Source organism: Tachysurus vachellii, chromosome 24, assembly GCF_030014155.1.
Source record: "Tachysurus vachellii isolate PV-2020 chromosome 24, HZAU_Pvac_v1, whole genome shotgun sequence".
Classification (NCBI taxonomy): Eukaryota; Metazoa; Chordata; class Actinopteri; order Siluriformes; family Bagridae; genus Tachysurus; species Tachysurus vachellii.
The window spans coordinates 4,007,096-4,020,866 of NC_083483.1; the positions used below are offsets into that span (position 1 = coordinate 4,007,096).

The 13,771-nt window shown below is 39.0% G+C and overlaps 1 protein-coding gene across 2 annotated transcripts in view; it reads left to right on the plus strand.

The window, feature by feature from the left end:
* Positions 1-13,771, plus strand: part of gpc5a (glypican 5a) — a 72,824-nt gene that overhangs the window by 25,448 nt on the left and 33,605 nt on the right. For both annotated transcript variants that reach the window (XM_060860753.1, XM_060860754.1), the window contains exon 7: positions 13,302-13,422. In XM_060860753.1, coding sequence (XP_060716736.1) covers positions 13,302-13,422 — 121 coding nt within the window. The remainder of the gene's footprint in view (positions 1-13,301; positions 13,423-13,771) is intronic.

The window sequence follows — 13,771 nt, forward strand, 5'->3', positions numbered from 1 at the left end:
CAGATGTTCCCTAAAAAGTAAGTGTTTTGAGAGTATACTTTATTTTAATGCCACTGCTTTCAGTGCGAGTTTGCAGAGTCGTATTATCCAAGGATGGGTTCAGGGCTGTATATAAAGAGGTTTTATTATTATTCCTTTATATAGCTTGTATATTTTAAAACCAAATGCTGGTTCCTCAGTCTACAGTGCACAGCACAAAACAGTAGATCCACAGGACAACAGAATAGCGTTGTGTGGGAAAACAATATTAAGCAAGAAACATAGCAGCAATCTTGGAGGTAGCAGCACTTAGAGATGTTAAGTTATTAAAGTGCAGGACAGCAGTAATGATACAAGAGCAGCAGTGGTTTGAGTTTTCTGAATGCCTCAGGTGTTGTAGGGTCTAGAGGCATGAGTCTGGTCCTGCAAGTTGTACAAGGGATGCCACCATTGTTAAGAACGCAAGCCATATGGAAGATATGAGCCACAAAGCTTTATAGAGTAGTGGATGGTGCAGGGTTTTATTCTGGTTGCATAAATGTTCACACCCTTTTCTAAACTGGGATGTGGCTCTTTTCAGAATGAACCAATCATCTAGGTCAGGGGTGTCAAACTCAGGCCCGCGGGCCAAATTATATTTCATATCAAATCTGCATTACAGCTGGCTAGCCGCATGCTCCGCTAATACTACAAATTCCAGAATGCCTTGCCACTGTATTGGCGCGTAGTCACGAACAGCAAGCGCTCCTCATTCTCTGTTGACAGTCGTTAACAACCGTGCTACAGTCACATCGGGCAAGTTAACTCCACCCTCCACAAAAATGGCCAAACGAAAGATGGACAATAGGAGCTTTTTAAAGGACAGACCTGTTTGTCTTATGTGCTAACGGAGCTAACGTGTCTGTAACAAAAGAATATAACATAAGAAGACACTAGTCGAAAAGTTGGATTTTCATTGAATGAAATTATTATTTTTGGTTGTTTTGTTGTTGGTTTTGAAAAAGATCCACTTCAAAAAGGAATTTAAAATGATCCATCGAGAGGCATCATTTATTTATTTATTTATTTAAATAAGAAACGAACACCACTGATGTGTCTTTTATTTCAAATTTCATTTCTTATGTGTTTGTAATATCAAGCTCTGGTTGTTCCAAATCCTGTGTTCAAGCAAAATTAAAGTTTGCTTCCATATGAAAAAGGTTGAACATTACAAATCAGTTGCAGTTCATTTTTCAATAAATATTCAGTTTGGCTCGTGACTTTATCTCAGTTTTATATTTTGGCCCACTGTGAATTTATGTTTTTATTATTAAATAATTCTCATCAGCTTTTTCTGTAGGATCTACTAGGTTTCATCCAACCACTGAAACCCTGGTCCACAAAGAGCTTGTGTGGTATGTAACTAATGATAAAGATATGGATCAGGAGAGGGGTATAAATGAATTTCCATTACATTAACACTGTAAAATCCATCTTCAGCAAACAGAGAATATGGACTTGATGCAGTGACATCACCAAGACCAGGACATCGCTCTAATATTTTTAAAAAGTGTACATGTAAGTGAACCAGGGAGGCTGCCAAGTGACAAACAATAGCATTAAAGAAGCTGCAGGATAATAATGACAAGTACTGAGCACTCTCATATTCACATGCCATTCACACGACTGAACTGTGGGTTCAGGTGGCTAAACGGTGGCTAAGTCCATTCTCAGAAAAAACACCCCTCCAAACCATGTGGCAAAATGTTTTGTCTGATTGTGGATGAGATCTGACTGGATCAATTCCAAAATCTTTGTTGCAAATCACCAAAAAAAAAACTCTACCAGTGGAGCAGCATGGTGGTGGTAGCATCATATATGTTTTAGAGCTGCTTTTCTTCAGCCAGAAGCTTTTCTTCAGCTTTTATTAAGGTGGGGAAAATCAGGAATAGCTTCAGGTGTCTGTTAATAAGCTGAAGTTTGAAAAAGAAATGATTTAGCCAGAACCCAGAGGGATGTGAATACTCTGACATCTCTTTGCACCCATTTTCCCTAAGATATTTCTGATAGTTTTTCAAACTAAAATTTAATTTTACATTTTTTTAATTTTTAAATATTTTAACAGGGAAGTGTGCACTTTTTATTATCCAATGTAGTGACCTGACATATGGCTAAGTACTGTGACCCATACTCAGAATTCGTTCTCTGCATTTAACCCATCCAAAGTGCACACACACAGCAGTGAACACACACACCGTGAACACACACCCGGAGCAGTGGGCAGCCATTTATGCTGCGGCGCCCGGGGAGCAGTTGGGGGGGTTCGGTGCCTTGCTCAAGGGCACCTCAGTCGTGGCCGGCCCCACAACCTTAGGGTTAGGAGTCAAACTCTCTAACCATTAGGCCACGACTTCCACCCCATGTAGCAGCAATTGTAGCAGCTTGCAGTGTAGCAGCAAGCTGACATTGATTTTAGCAAAAGCCTCAAAGATGATGAATGCTTAGGATTCTTGTACTTGATTAGCTTTAAAAACACTGTGAATAAGATGTGTAGGTTTTTTTTTTTTTTGCAGTTTGTTTTTGTTGATGCATTGGTCATTTTGGTTTTGACCTTTGACCCGTGCGAGGTGAGATTGGTGGAGCAAATCAATGTTGGTGATGGAGGTGTGTCTGTAGCGTTCTTAGACTGGAGATGTTGCTTTACCATGTTGTTATTCTCTAAAGGTCACAAGGCAAGCTTTCATGTAGTGATCTGATAAAACATGGAGAGGGTGGAGAAATGTTTGGACTCGCACGGCGGTGTGCGTGTTTGATCTGCTACCGATCTGAAACTCAGATATTGAGACAGCTTCATGAGCCTTCTGGGGTCGAGCCTGAAAACCCCTGAGGACAATAAACCCTGTGAACTGGAATAAAAACAAGTCTGAAGGTGTAGAGATGGAAAGAGAGGAGGAGCAAGAATTAGTAACTGAGCAGATATGATAATCATCGCATTGATAGCAAAACAACAAAGACAGACAGATCTATAGGCAAGAAAGTCTACCGTTTGGATAAAAAGCACTGATTACATGATTAGCACTGTATTGCAATGCCTCACAGCTATATATTATTTTCCCCACTTTTTTGTGTGTGTTGATTGTACAGACGTTCCATTCAGGCATGGTTCTGTAGAGAATTTTAGATTTTTTTTATTCAATTTATTTGTATAGTGCTTTTAACAATTCCTTTTACAAAAATTTAAAATGAATTTAAAAATACTAATTTAAAATTTAAAACACTATATATATATATATATCTATCCCAATCCCTAATGAGCAAGCCGGTGGAGAAGGCAAAGAAAAACTCCCTGAGATGATCCAGGCTCAGAAGGGAACCCATCTTCATTTGGGTGACACTGGACAGTAAATACCCTAGATCCTGATGTTCTACCCAGGTTGCAGTCTTCTTTAACTGTGGATCTCTGTAAGAAAAAGCTCTGCCCTCTGCTGTAGCCTTTTATACTTGAGGTACTACCAAATATCCTGCACCTTTTGATCGAAGTAGGCGTGACAGATCATGAAAAAAACCAAAAGATCACTCAGGTACTGTGTCGTGTGACCATTAAGTGCTTTATAGGTGAGTGATAGTATTTTATAATCAATGCGAAACTTGCCAGGGAGCCAATGCAATGAGGATAAGATAGGGGTGATTTGTTCATGTCTTCTGGTTCTATTTAGGACTCATTTAGCTGCTGCGTTCTGGACTAACTGGCCCTTGTTTATGCTCCTACTGGAACATCCAGACAGTAAAGCATTACAATAATCCAACCTAGAGGTAACAAATGCATGGACTAGTGTTTCTGCATCATGTAATGACTATTTCTTATCTTAGCAATGTTCCTGAGATGAAAGAAGGCTACACTTTTTTTTTTACATTATTTATGTGAGCTTCAAATGAGAGACCGGTATCAATAATCACACCATGGTCTTTTACTGCTGCACATGATGTAATAGAAAGACTATCTAGAGTTACTCTGTAATCAGAAAGCTTACAACTGGCTGCCTGTGGTCCTAGTAAAAGCACTTCTGTCTCGTCAGAGTTAAGCGGGAGGAAGTTAGTAAGCATCCACTGTCTGATGTCCTTCACACAATCCTCAATCTTATTAAGCTGGCAACCTCACATCATTCATTTCATAAACACATCTGGATTTTAATCAGATTTAAAAAATTTATATTGACTGGAATGTTGGACAATTTGCATTCTAACATAGCTGGTGATGTCATAATATGTGTTACAGCAACCGCCCAATCAGCAGCCTCAATTCACTGCAAATTTTTTTCTCTCCTTACAGCGCCCTTGTTGATCTTTCAATTTTCGTGTTTTCATGCATTCGTGTTTTCTTTGTCCATCTTGTCTTTTTTTTCTTTCTTTTCTTTTTTCTCCTTTGCTGTTTGTGATGAACATTCAAACTAAAGTCTTTCTTTTGCCTCTACAGTGCCTCTATGATTTCCTTATTTGAATCCTTTCTTCCTTCTTTCTCTAAAGCAGCCCTTTTTTTCTTAATTTCTTTTCATAGCTTTCTCTTTTTCCACTTTTGTCTTTTTTCTTGATTCTTGAGTTGCTATGATTTTGATCTTTCAAACTTCAAAATATTTTTCTTTCTTTCTTTTTTCCCCCATCACTTTTGCAGGTGAAGTGTGTTTTCATTAGAAATCACAAATAAAAGATGTGAAATAAAATGTTACATTTTCCCACACCCTTGAATGACGTTTCTCTCTGTCTCTTTTCTCTCTATTTCTTTAAAAAAGTGTTGTTTTTTGTGCTAGTGTGTGCTGAAGGCCTCTTCTTTGCCTTGCGCTCATATCCTGGGTTATAGCATCCTCATATCCTGTAATCAGCCCTGGTTTGAACCTCAGCTACACCTCTGACTCACTTGTGTTATGAGGGTATAAGTTGTTATTGGGCAGCGTTGAGTCATTTGCATAAATTTCCATAAATGTGGAGGTGGTGGGGATTTAATGCATAACAGACTTGTGTGTGTGTGTGTGTTGGGGGGATATATTTGATGTGTCCATGATGGCAAGGAGGGTGAGTTGCTATCTTCTGCTCCGGAGGGCTCATTTCATCTCGTTTCTATGGTAACGGCAAGTAGCTGTATTTGTCGTTCTGGTGTATATTTGGTCTGTGTCGTGGAAAGGGTGTGTGGACTGGGACACATCCACAACGGACCCATGATGGTGTTTGTATGGCCTATATAATGAATAGTGTATGTGGTTTGTGACACGTCCACAGTGGGCAGAAGACGGTGTTTATGTGGCCTATATAATGAATATGGTGTGTGGTTTGGGACACATCCATAGTGAAAGGGGCAGTAAGATATAAAGTGTTGGAGTGAGTAATAATGTGGGCAAGACATATGACCAAGACATGAGGGATCGGCTGACGTGCCAGCTCGCCCAAGTGGAAATGTTTATCATCATCCTGTGCTAATGATGGCTTTCCCCATTTAGCAGAGCTTCATGTGCAGAATCCCAAACCACACACCCCATTCCGGGGTTGTCCAATGTCCAGCTCCTGGCCCACAGTTGCTTTTTTAAAGTCTATAATAGGTGGCACTTAGGGGCCTACATGTTGCAATTTCTCCATTTGCCTGATGCTGGCAGCAGACTGTGTTTGTTTTAAACAAATTAATTTACTGAATGAATTTTTAATCATGGATACAGACCAGAAGCGCAAAATTAACAGTGAGAAGTGGGTGATTTCAAAACTATACATCTTCTTCACTTATATACTCTACATAAACACCATCTGTACAGATAAAATGGGATAAAACAGTATGTCTCCACACAGCTGGCGGTATTAAGCTGCCTGAATGAATGTATAGAACACTGTGATGATGTGATGGAAGGATCCATTTCATTTTAGGGACAGGGGGGGTTACAGAGAGACAGCTTCAGGCCTTATGAAGGGCTGTAATTTAAAATTCATTCATAGCAGCTGGAGCTCGACTGCCTGCTGTTCTCTCAATGTAGTACGTGTTCTCTCTTCACATCTGGAAATCTGTACCCGCTACATCTTTTTGATGACCTGCTGCGCTACTGCGGCCACCCCTGACTACTGGAGCAGATGTCACACGCCACTGTTGTTATTCTTAAAGAAATCATTCAGCAAAAAATATGAATATCCGTAATTTCCCTCTTACTCCAGGCTGATAGGACATGTTTGGTGTATAATGCTGTAGTGCACTAATACTGACCCAGTGCTAACTTACACAACATTAGCTAGCTTGTTAGCACAACATGCCAACAAGCTAAAAGATTTACTAACTGTCTAGCATCTGATAGATGGCTACTGCTGATTAGCGAATGTTGGCTGATTTTTAAGCTACTGTAGCTATTGAACTTGATACCTTAGCAAAGGTTTCAACAGTGCACCTTAAAGCCAGCTACCTTGTTAGCAAACCTAGCTGTTTTAAAATACACAATAATTTAATTACCTGAAATTTATATTGCTTGTTACTTTGAGTAGCAAGGTAAACACTGCTGAAGAGTTAGAGAAGCTAGATGGTTAGTTGGTTAATTGCAGTGTTGTATAAACTACTAGAAAGCAATGCTTGAGTAAAAGTACAAGTATCGTACTAGAAAAAGACTTTGGTAGAAGTGAAAGTTACCTTTTAGAATATTACTCAAGTAAAAGTCTTAAAGTATCTGATATTTAATGTACTTAAGTATTTGAAGTAAAAGTAAAAAGTAAAATTTCAGTGATTTTCGGTAGGCATAAGAGCAGGGGTGGTTCTAGGGTCTTATCTTTAGGGGGTTTTAGCCCTCAGTGAGAATTTAAAACAAGAAGAGTTTTATATTATATATTATATGACTACATAGTAAGCCAAAAGTTATGGTATTATTAAATGTCAAAAGTGGATACCAAAATGTTATGCATGATGTAATGATGCCAGTCTTGAATCAAATCAGTTCATGTGTGTGTGCATTCTCTACAAACAGTGTGTCTAATGAATGCAGTCATTAATAAAAAAAATATTCACAAGACAAAGACCAAATCAATAAATGTTATTTTTATTTAGTATTGAATGGATTGTTTGCATTAATATTTTGTTTGTGCTACAACTCTGGTAATAAGAATAGTGAGCTTTCAGCCGATTAACGTTATAGATAAACATCTCCAGCTCTGACTGCGCGTCCCTGTGCTTCTCCGTAGCGCATGCGGAGCATAATGCAATCTAGGAGCAGTGATTCGCCAAACCTCCCTTATTGCAGTCGCACACATTTCTTCTGATTTTTGTTTGTAGTAACGAGTAACGAAGATGCTTAGTGGAAATATAACGGAGTAAAAGTATACATTTTATCTAGGAAATGTAGTGGAGTAAAAGTGAAAGTTGACAGAAATTTAAATAGCGAGGGAAAGTACAGATACGTGAAATTTCTACTTAAGTACAGTAACAAAGTATTTGTACTCCGTTACATTACAACACTGGTTAATTGTAGTGCAGCCCAGAAAAAGATTTTCAAATAATCCGTTTGTGCTTGGCTGACTCAATTCAACTGCATTCTGGGTATTTTGTTCCCATATGTGTATATTATTTTAGTATTGATTGTATTTTTTATTTTTTTTTTTTGTAATATACCAGTGCATTTGGTTTTAATGCTAGCTAAATGATCAGCCACAATTGTTTGTGAGCTTATGGTTAGAAACATGTTAACTGTGTTTTATGCTAGCTATAGCCTTGGCTGGTTTAGACAACAATTGTGTTGCTAATATGAGAAAATAAAATAAGGGCATCAAAGATCTTAAATAAGAAAAGCTTTATTACAGCATAGGAGTGACAAAACTTATGAAGTACTTCTGGTTCATCTGAGTCAAAAAGAAAACAGGACAAATCCTGCTCAAACATTTTATACTGTTTTTCCTTTTTGTAGTTTAAATGGTGTTTCGATTTAAATGCATATTGAGTGTAAGAACTGAGTAGCACCCAAATGGCCAGGTGATAGTATTGTTTAAATAGTAATCAGGGTCACATACACCCTTTAGTTATGGTCTTTGACGTCCTCCTGCTGCTCCTGTACTTAAATTGATTTAAGGTTATTCATTTGGTGATCTAAACCTTTTCCTCTGTGATATTTAAGCCTTTTTGTAAATATTTCTGACTTACTGTATACCTTTGAGTTATCTTGATTTTCTTACACTAAGAATATTGCACACTTTGTTGCAGGAAAAAATATATTTCACTCAGATATCAATAGATGTTGGTTAGCAATTCTACTTATGTTAATTGTACATTTAGTTATTCAGTGAAATTTCATTGCAATTTACCAACATATCTGAGGTAAATGTTGATGTTCTGAATAATTCTGTCTCGTTTCCACTGTCACTCTGTCTTCACACTATGTGAATTAATGACTTGTTAGTCTTTATGGATAGTCTTGCTCAGTTACTTAGTAAACAGCTCGTATATTTTGCTTTGCCGTTCTGAAAATAACTTTTGCTTTATATATATTTAGCATTATGGTATATACATTATAGTTGTGAGGAGATTTCCTTGATATGGAAAAAGAATTAACACACTTCACACTCTGCACTGACAGGAAAGCGAAATCGAGACGGAAACATATTCCAATTTCCTTCAGTCGGCTCTCGGGGGAGTTGTGTTAACCTCCACACTTCTCTTGTGCACTGCCGCGTTATGGCCACCATATATTAAAGGTATCTTTCTGACTGCGTAGGGAATTGTGGGAAATTGCCTGATGGATCGACAGCGATATAGAGATTTGTGCAGCAGAGGAGCTTCGTCTGAGTGATGCATTCCTCTGTGTGTGTGTGTGTGTGTGTGTGTTGGACTTTTATTATTATTTATTATTTATGAGGGTCTGTTCTCTCTCTGACCACAGATATGAGAGAACTGCACTTTTGGAAGACATAAATCGCTCTAAAACGCCGCTTGTGTCTAATACAGCGCCTTCCTTCCTATTCTGGACGGTTGTTTATGACCTGCTGTGATACAGACCCTGTAATCTGTTAGCATACTGTAAAGTAATGCTCAACAAATATGTATTATTTATATCAACCTTGCCATGTTAGTGAAAAAAATTATTTAAGTTAGGGCATAGCAGCAATATCTGCTTTTCTGGTAAATATAATAAAAAGAAGCTGAAAGAGTGAAAGAGAGAGATGCATATTAAAAATACAAGAAGAAGGTCAACGTGAAGCTAAAAGACAGCTAAACATAACATTCTGTTTAGCTCAGAGGTAAACAGCTTTTGCACTGCATTTCCTGTTTATCTATACAGCTAGCACACAGAACTAATGACTAGCTAAAATTCAGTGCTATGCTAACAAATGTCTTCTCTAGGATAAGCATAAAAAATGAGCAAACACAATGCTACTAAAAAGTAGAAAGAACTAAACATAACTAATTATTTGTGCTGAATTACGATGCAACAACGTAGCATTGATCTAAAGGTCAAGTGAATATCCTGAGGTAATGTACATAATGTACTATATTTAGTATATGCTAGAGACTGTGGATTAGCTATAGCATCGAGCAGTGTAGCACGCTAACCTGTCCCTAGACACACACACTTTGATCAGTAATGCATGAGCAGGAGGCTCTTATTGATCCGGACACTCAGTCTGGCTTCCTCCAAACCTCCTGTAGGGAACGCTACAGTGTGCACTACCCCACCAGCTAGCAATGTTCTGTTCCATCATCCCTGGCTGTCTGGCATAAAGGAGTGTAAAGTACTTTTATCAACTTTAGCAGGAGGCTAGTACTGCCACGGCACACTTTGGCTGAGGTGTGTGTGTGTACAGATGCATTGTCTTTGGCTAATGGCGTTGGCTTCATGGTTATTAGATATGAGATGAAGAAGACATATTACTTGGCTAATGGTGTTAGCACCCTGTTAGCATTCAGCAAACTTTAGCTAGTAATTTAATAATTAAAAGAAATTGGTTTGTGCTACTTAGCTTATGGTGTTAGTTAGCTGCTAAGTGTTTAAACAAAGCAGGCTTTAGAAAGAAAGAAACATATGATTTGTTGGCTAATGCTGTTAGCTACCTTCTTTTGGCTACTTGGCTTAGCATTTAGAATGCTTTAGCTATAACATTCATTTCAAAATGAATGAGATACATGCTATTATAGGTTAATGAGGTAGCTTGTTTAGTGTTTAGCAGGCTTTTAGAAAGTAAGAAACAAACAAATTAATTAGTGAATGTTTTTTATTTACCCGGTTTAACATTTAGCTGGCTGTAGCTGTGACATGAATAAATAAAAGAAAGTAAGAAAATTATACACTCCGTCCAGGGTGTGTCCTGCCTTGATGCCCTATGACGCCTGAGATAGGCACAGGCTCCCCGTGACCCGAGGTAGTTTGGATAAGCGGTAGAAGATGAGTGAATGAATGAAGAAAATTATACATGCTTCTTGGCTAATGATGCTAGCTAGCTAGCTAGGTGTAGCTCTAATTCACAGTAAGGTTAACTGGAATAGGCTAAGTAGATCAGTAGCATTCCGCAGCAGCTGTAGCAAACATGCTATCTCTCAACAGTGCTAAATCTAGCATTCATTCATTGTTTATTTATTTGTTTGTTTATTTTGAGTTGGAGAACTCTGACTCATTTGGTTTCTCAGCCTCTCACAGGCAGCTTGAGGTGGGACTTTATTCTGGGTTTGTCCTCCAGCCGCTCTGAACTTTCTGCCCGCCTTTGTCTCCTGTGCTTTGTTTACCTGGTGGCTTTAATCCCGGATTTAGCCGTCTGCTGCAGAACGTTTGCTGGCGTTAAAGCTCTTAGCTTTGTTCAAACAGAACGCGAGGAGTCAGAGCCAAGGTCTCTCACGCTGATAATCCTCCATCCTGCGTGCCTCAGAGCGACCTCGTAATCACATTACACCTCCGCCTGAAATACAAACCCCGGGAAAAAAAAAAACACCACTGACGTGAAAGAGTCACGCAGCCTGATGCTAATTCTGTGTGCGTTGGTGTCTCGCGCTTCCCTCCCATCTTTCTTTTGGAAGGGTGTCCATGTTCCTGTCTCCTTTTGCCTCAGAAAACATATAGTATATTATTAGCATTGTCAGCGCAAGACACTATTTTCTATTTTTTGTTCAGGCAACTTTAATATTTTCTGTTACAGCTGTCAAAAGGTAGACATAACGTGAAGTTTATGTGAGTGTGAAGAAACGTGACAAAACAACACGCTACAGTTAGAGTAAATAACTGCCTCGTGTTCAGTACATGCTAGCTGCGGCGGTATAACTAGCGAGCTAAGTGTTTAGCCACAACAATGCTTTTTTTCTGTCAGCTGACACTTTCTTTCTACTCTGTTCTATATACATAATATGATCAATATATTTATTTATTTAAAATTTCATTATATAACTGTGCGTGTGCTCGTGTCTCCCTGAGCTCCACAATAAGAGACAGCACCATCTGGTACAGCGCTCATCTGCATCAGGTTTATTTTTACCTGAAACGTGGTGGCTCCTGTCACACATACACACACACCACACATATACCACACATGCAGGAGAAAGAGTTGTCTGTACATTACTGATATTAAAGAAAATTTAAGTATAAAATAGTTAAGTAAGTATAAGTATTTTGAATGTAGTTTGAAGGATCAATACGATTCAAACAGAGGAACAAAAAAGACCAATAATCAATGAGAGAAAGAAGGAAAGGAAGGAAAAAGAAAAGAAGAAGAAAGTAAATAAAATCAAAGAGAAATAAAAGGAAAGAGAATGAGGTAGGAAGGAAAGAAGGGTGAAAGGGGAAAAAAAAAACATTTAAGAGGGAGTAAAAATAGAGGGAAGGCTGAAAGACAGAGCCAAAAAAGAAAAAAAATGCTAAAGAAAAAAAAAGCAAGAAATGGAATGGATGAAATCAGTAAATAAATGAATAGAGACTTAAGGGGCACAGCCTCCCTACATATGCAGCCTCCTCCTCCATGGAACACTATTTTTAAAATGATCAAAATTACTATTTCTATGCAATTCAGGGCATTTCACACACACACTCTCTCTCTCTCTCACACACACACACACACACACACTCTGTAGGCAGAAGGACTGATCATGTGTGAAGCAGCAACTTGACTCTCAAGTTGCTGTGTGTGTGTGTGTGTGTGTGTGTGTGTGTGTGTGTGTGAAGTTGCTGATGTGTAGGAGTTTGTTTACTTCTTGTCATTCCCTCCAAGGTCAGCAAGCGCGGGAACAAGGGTATGAGATCTGCTCACCCGGAAAGATTCAGGACGCTGCACGTCTTCTCCCACCATCACACCTGTCTCGCTCTCACTCTCTCACTCTCACTAATACACTCACGTTTCTTTCTCTCTTCTTGTCTGACACCATCTCTGTCACTTTCCCTGTCTGTCTCTATCTTTCTCCCAGTTCCAGTTTGTCTGGGTCTCTTCTGGTCTGTCTCTCGGTCTGCCTCTTTCAGTCTTTCTCTCTCAAGTTTTTGGTTTTCTTTGTTCTTTCTCTCTATACCTTTTTGCCTGTCGCTCTACTCTCTCTCCGTCCCCAAAAGTTCATCTTTTCCCTGTCCTTCTGTCCACCTCGCCTCCTCTATGCATATCTGTCATTCTCTCACTCTGCCTGCCTCTCCTTTTTCCTTCTCTTCCATTTTCTATCTCCATTGCTCTGTGTTTTGTCCCTCCGTCACTGTCTATCTTGCTGTCTGGCATTTTTCTCTCTGTGTATCATCCTTCTCTCTCTGTCTGTTTTTTGTCAGCCTGTCTCTCTTCCTCTCTCACTCCCTCTGTCCCTCCCCATAACCCCTCCTTCCTCCTCCTTCACCACCACCCACAGTCCCTCCGGGATAATCCCTGTGTTTCGGCTCAGAGCTCTGCTGTTTTATTGAATGGCCTTTTTATTCGTACACTCGTTTATCTGCAGGCTTGTTCTCTTTTTCTTCGTGTTCAGTCACTTCGCTTCATGTATTGTCCCCAAAGGGCAGAGTTTTGGTCTGTCTCTCATTGTCTCTCTGTGTGTCTCACTGTATTAGTACGTCAGGATTGAAACGCAGACCGCATGCTGCATGTACAGTAGGTGTGGTGATGTACCATGATGACCCCAAACACTGATTTCATTAGCCCCATGATACTAAAACCCATTTAATTTATATACCTTCACTACTTAGGGAGCGACCTGGAGGGAGAGTTAATGAAGTGCCCTTTATTGCATTATGGAAAATTGCCTTCTGATATCGCTCTTCAAGGAATAAAGGCTAAATAGTCTCCCTCTCTAATGCGTACACAAACAAAATGACAGAATATTTGCAAATGAAGCATTTTGTAAATTCATAACAGACGTTGTTTCTGTATGACTAAAACGTCACTCTTTCTTGCAGTTATACAAAGCGAGTTGTGGGCAGCGGAATACGAGCCCAGGCACAAAACCCAGAAGTTTTGGTGAAGGAGGCTGATCCAGTCATCAACCAGGTGATCGACAAGCTGAAGCATATCAACCAGGTACGAACCAATCAGATGGTCAGGAGTTTGATTGAGTGAATCAATTGTAGGAGTAAATCAGTTCTAAAATGTTTGGATGAGCAGTACCTGTGATTAATACAGCCAAGTGAATCAGTCAATCAGGTATGAACCAGTATGAGTGAATCAATTATAAATCATCAGTAGTGTCAAATAGAAAAATGAAGAAACCAGCCAATCAATGTGATGAATTCAGAGCAGTGAATCAATAAGGTACAACCTGAATGAAAATAATCAGTGCAGTCAAATTAAGTTAATCATGTAAAGGTAAAGATTTTCAAAAAGGTAAACATGAAAAGGTGATCATAAAATTATCAGGTACGAAGTGATC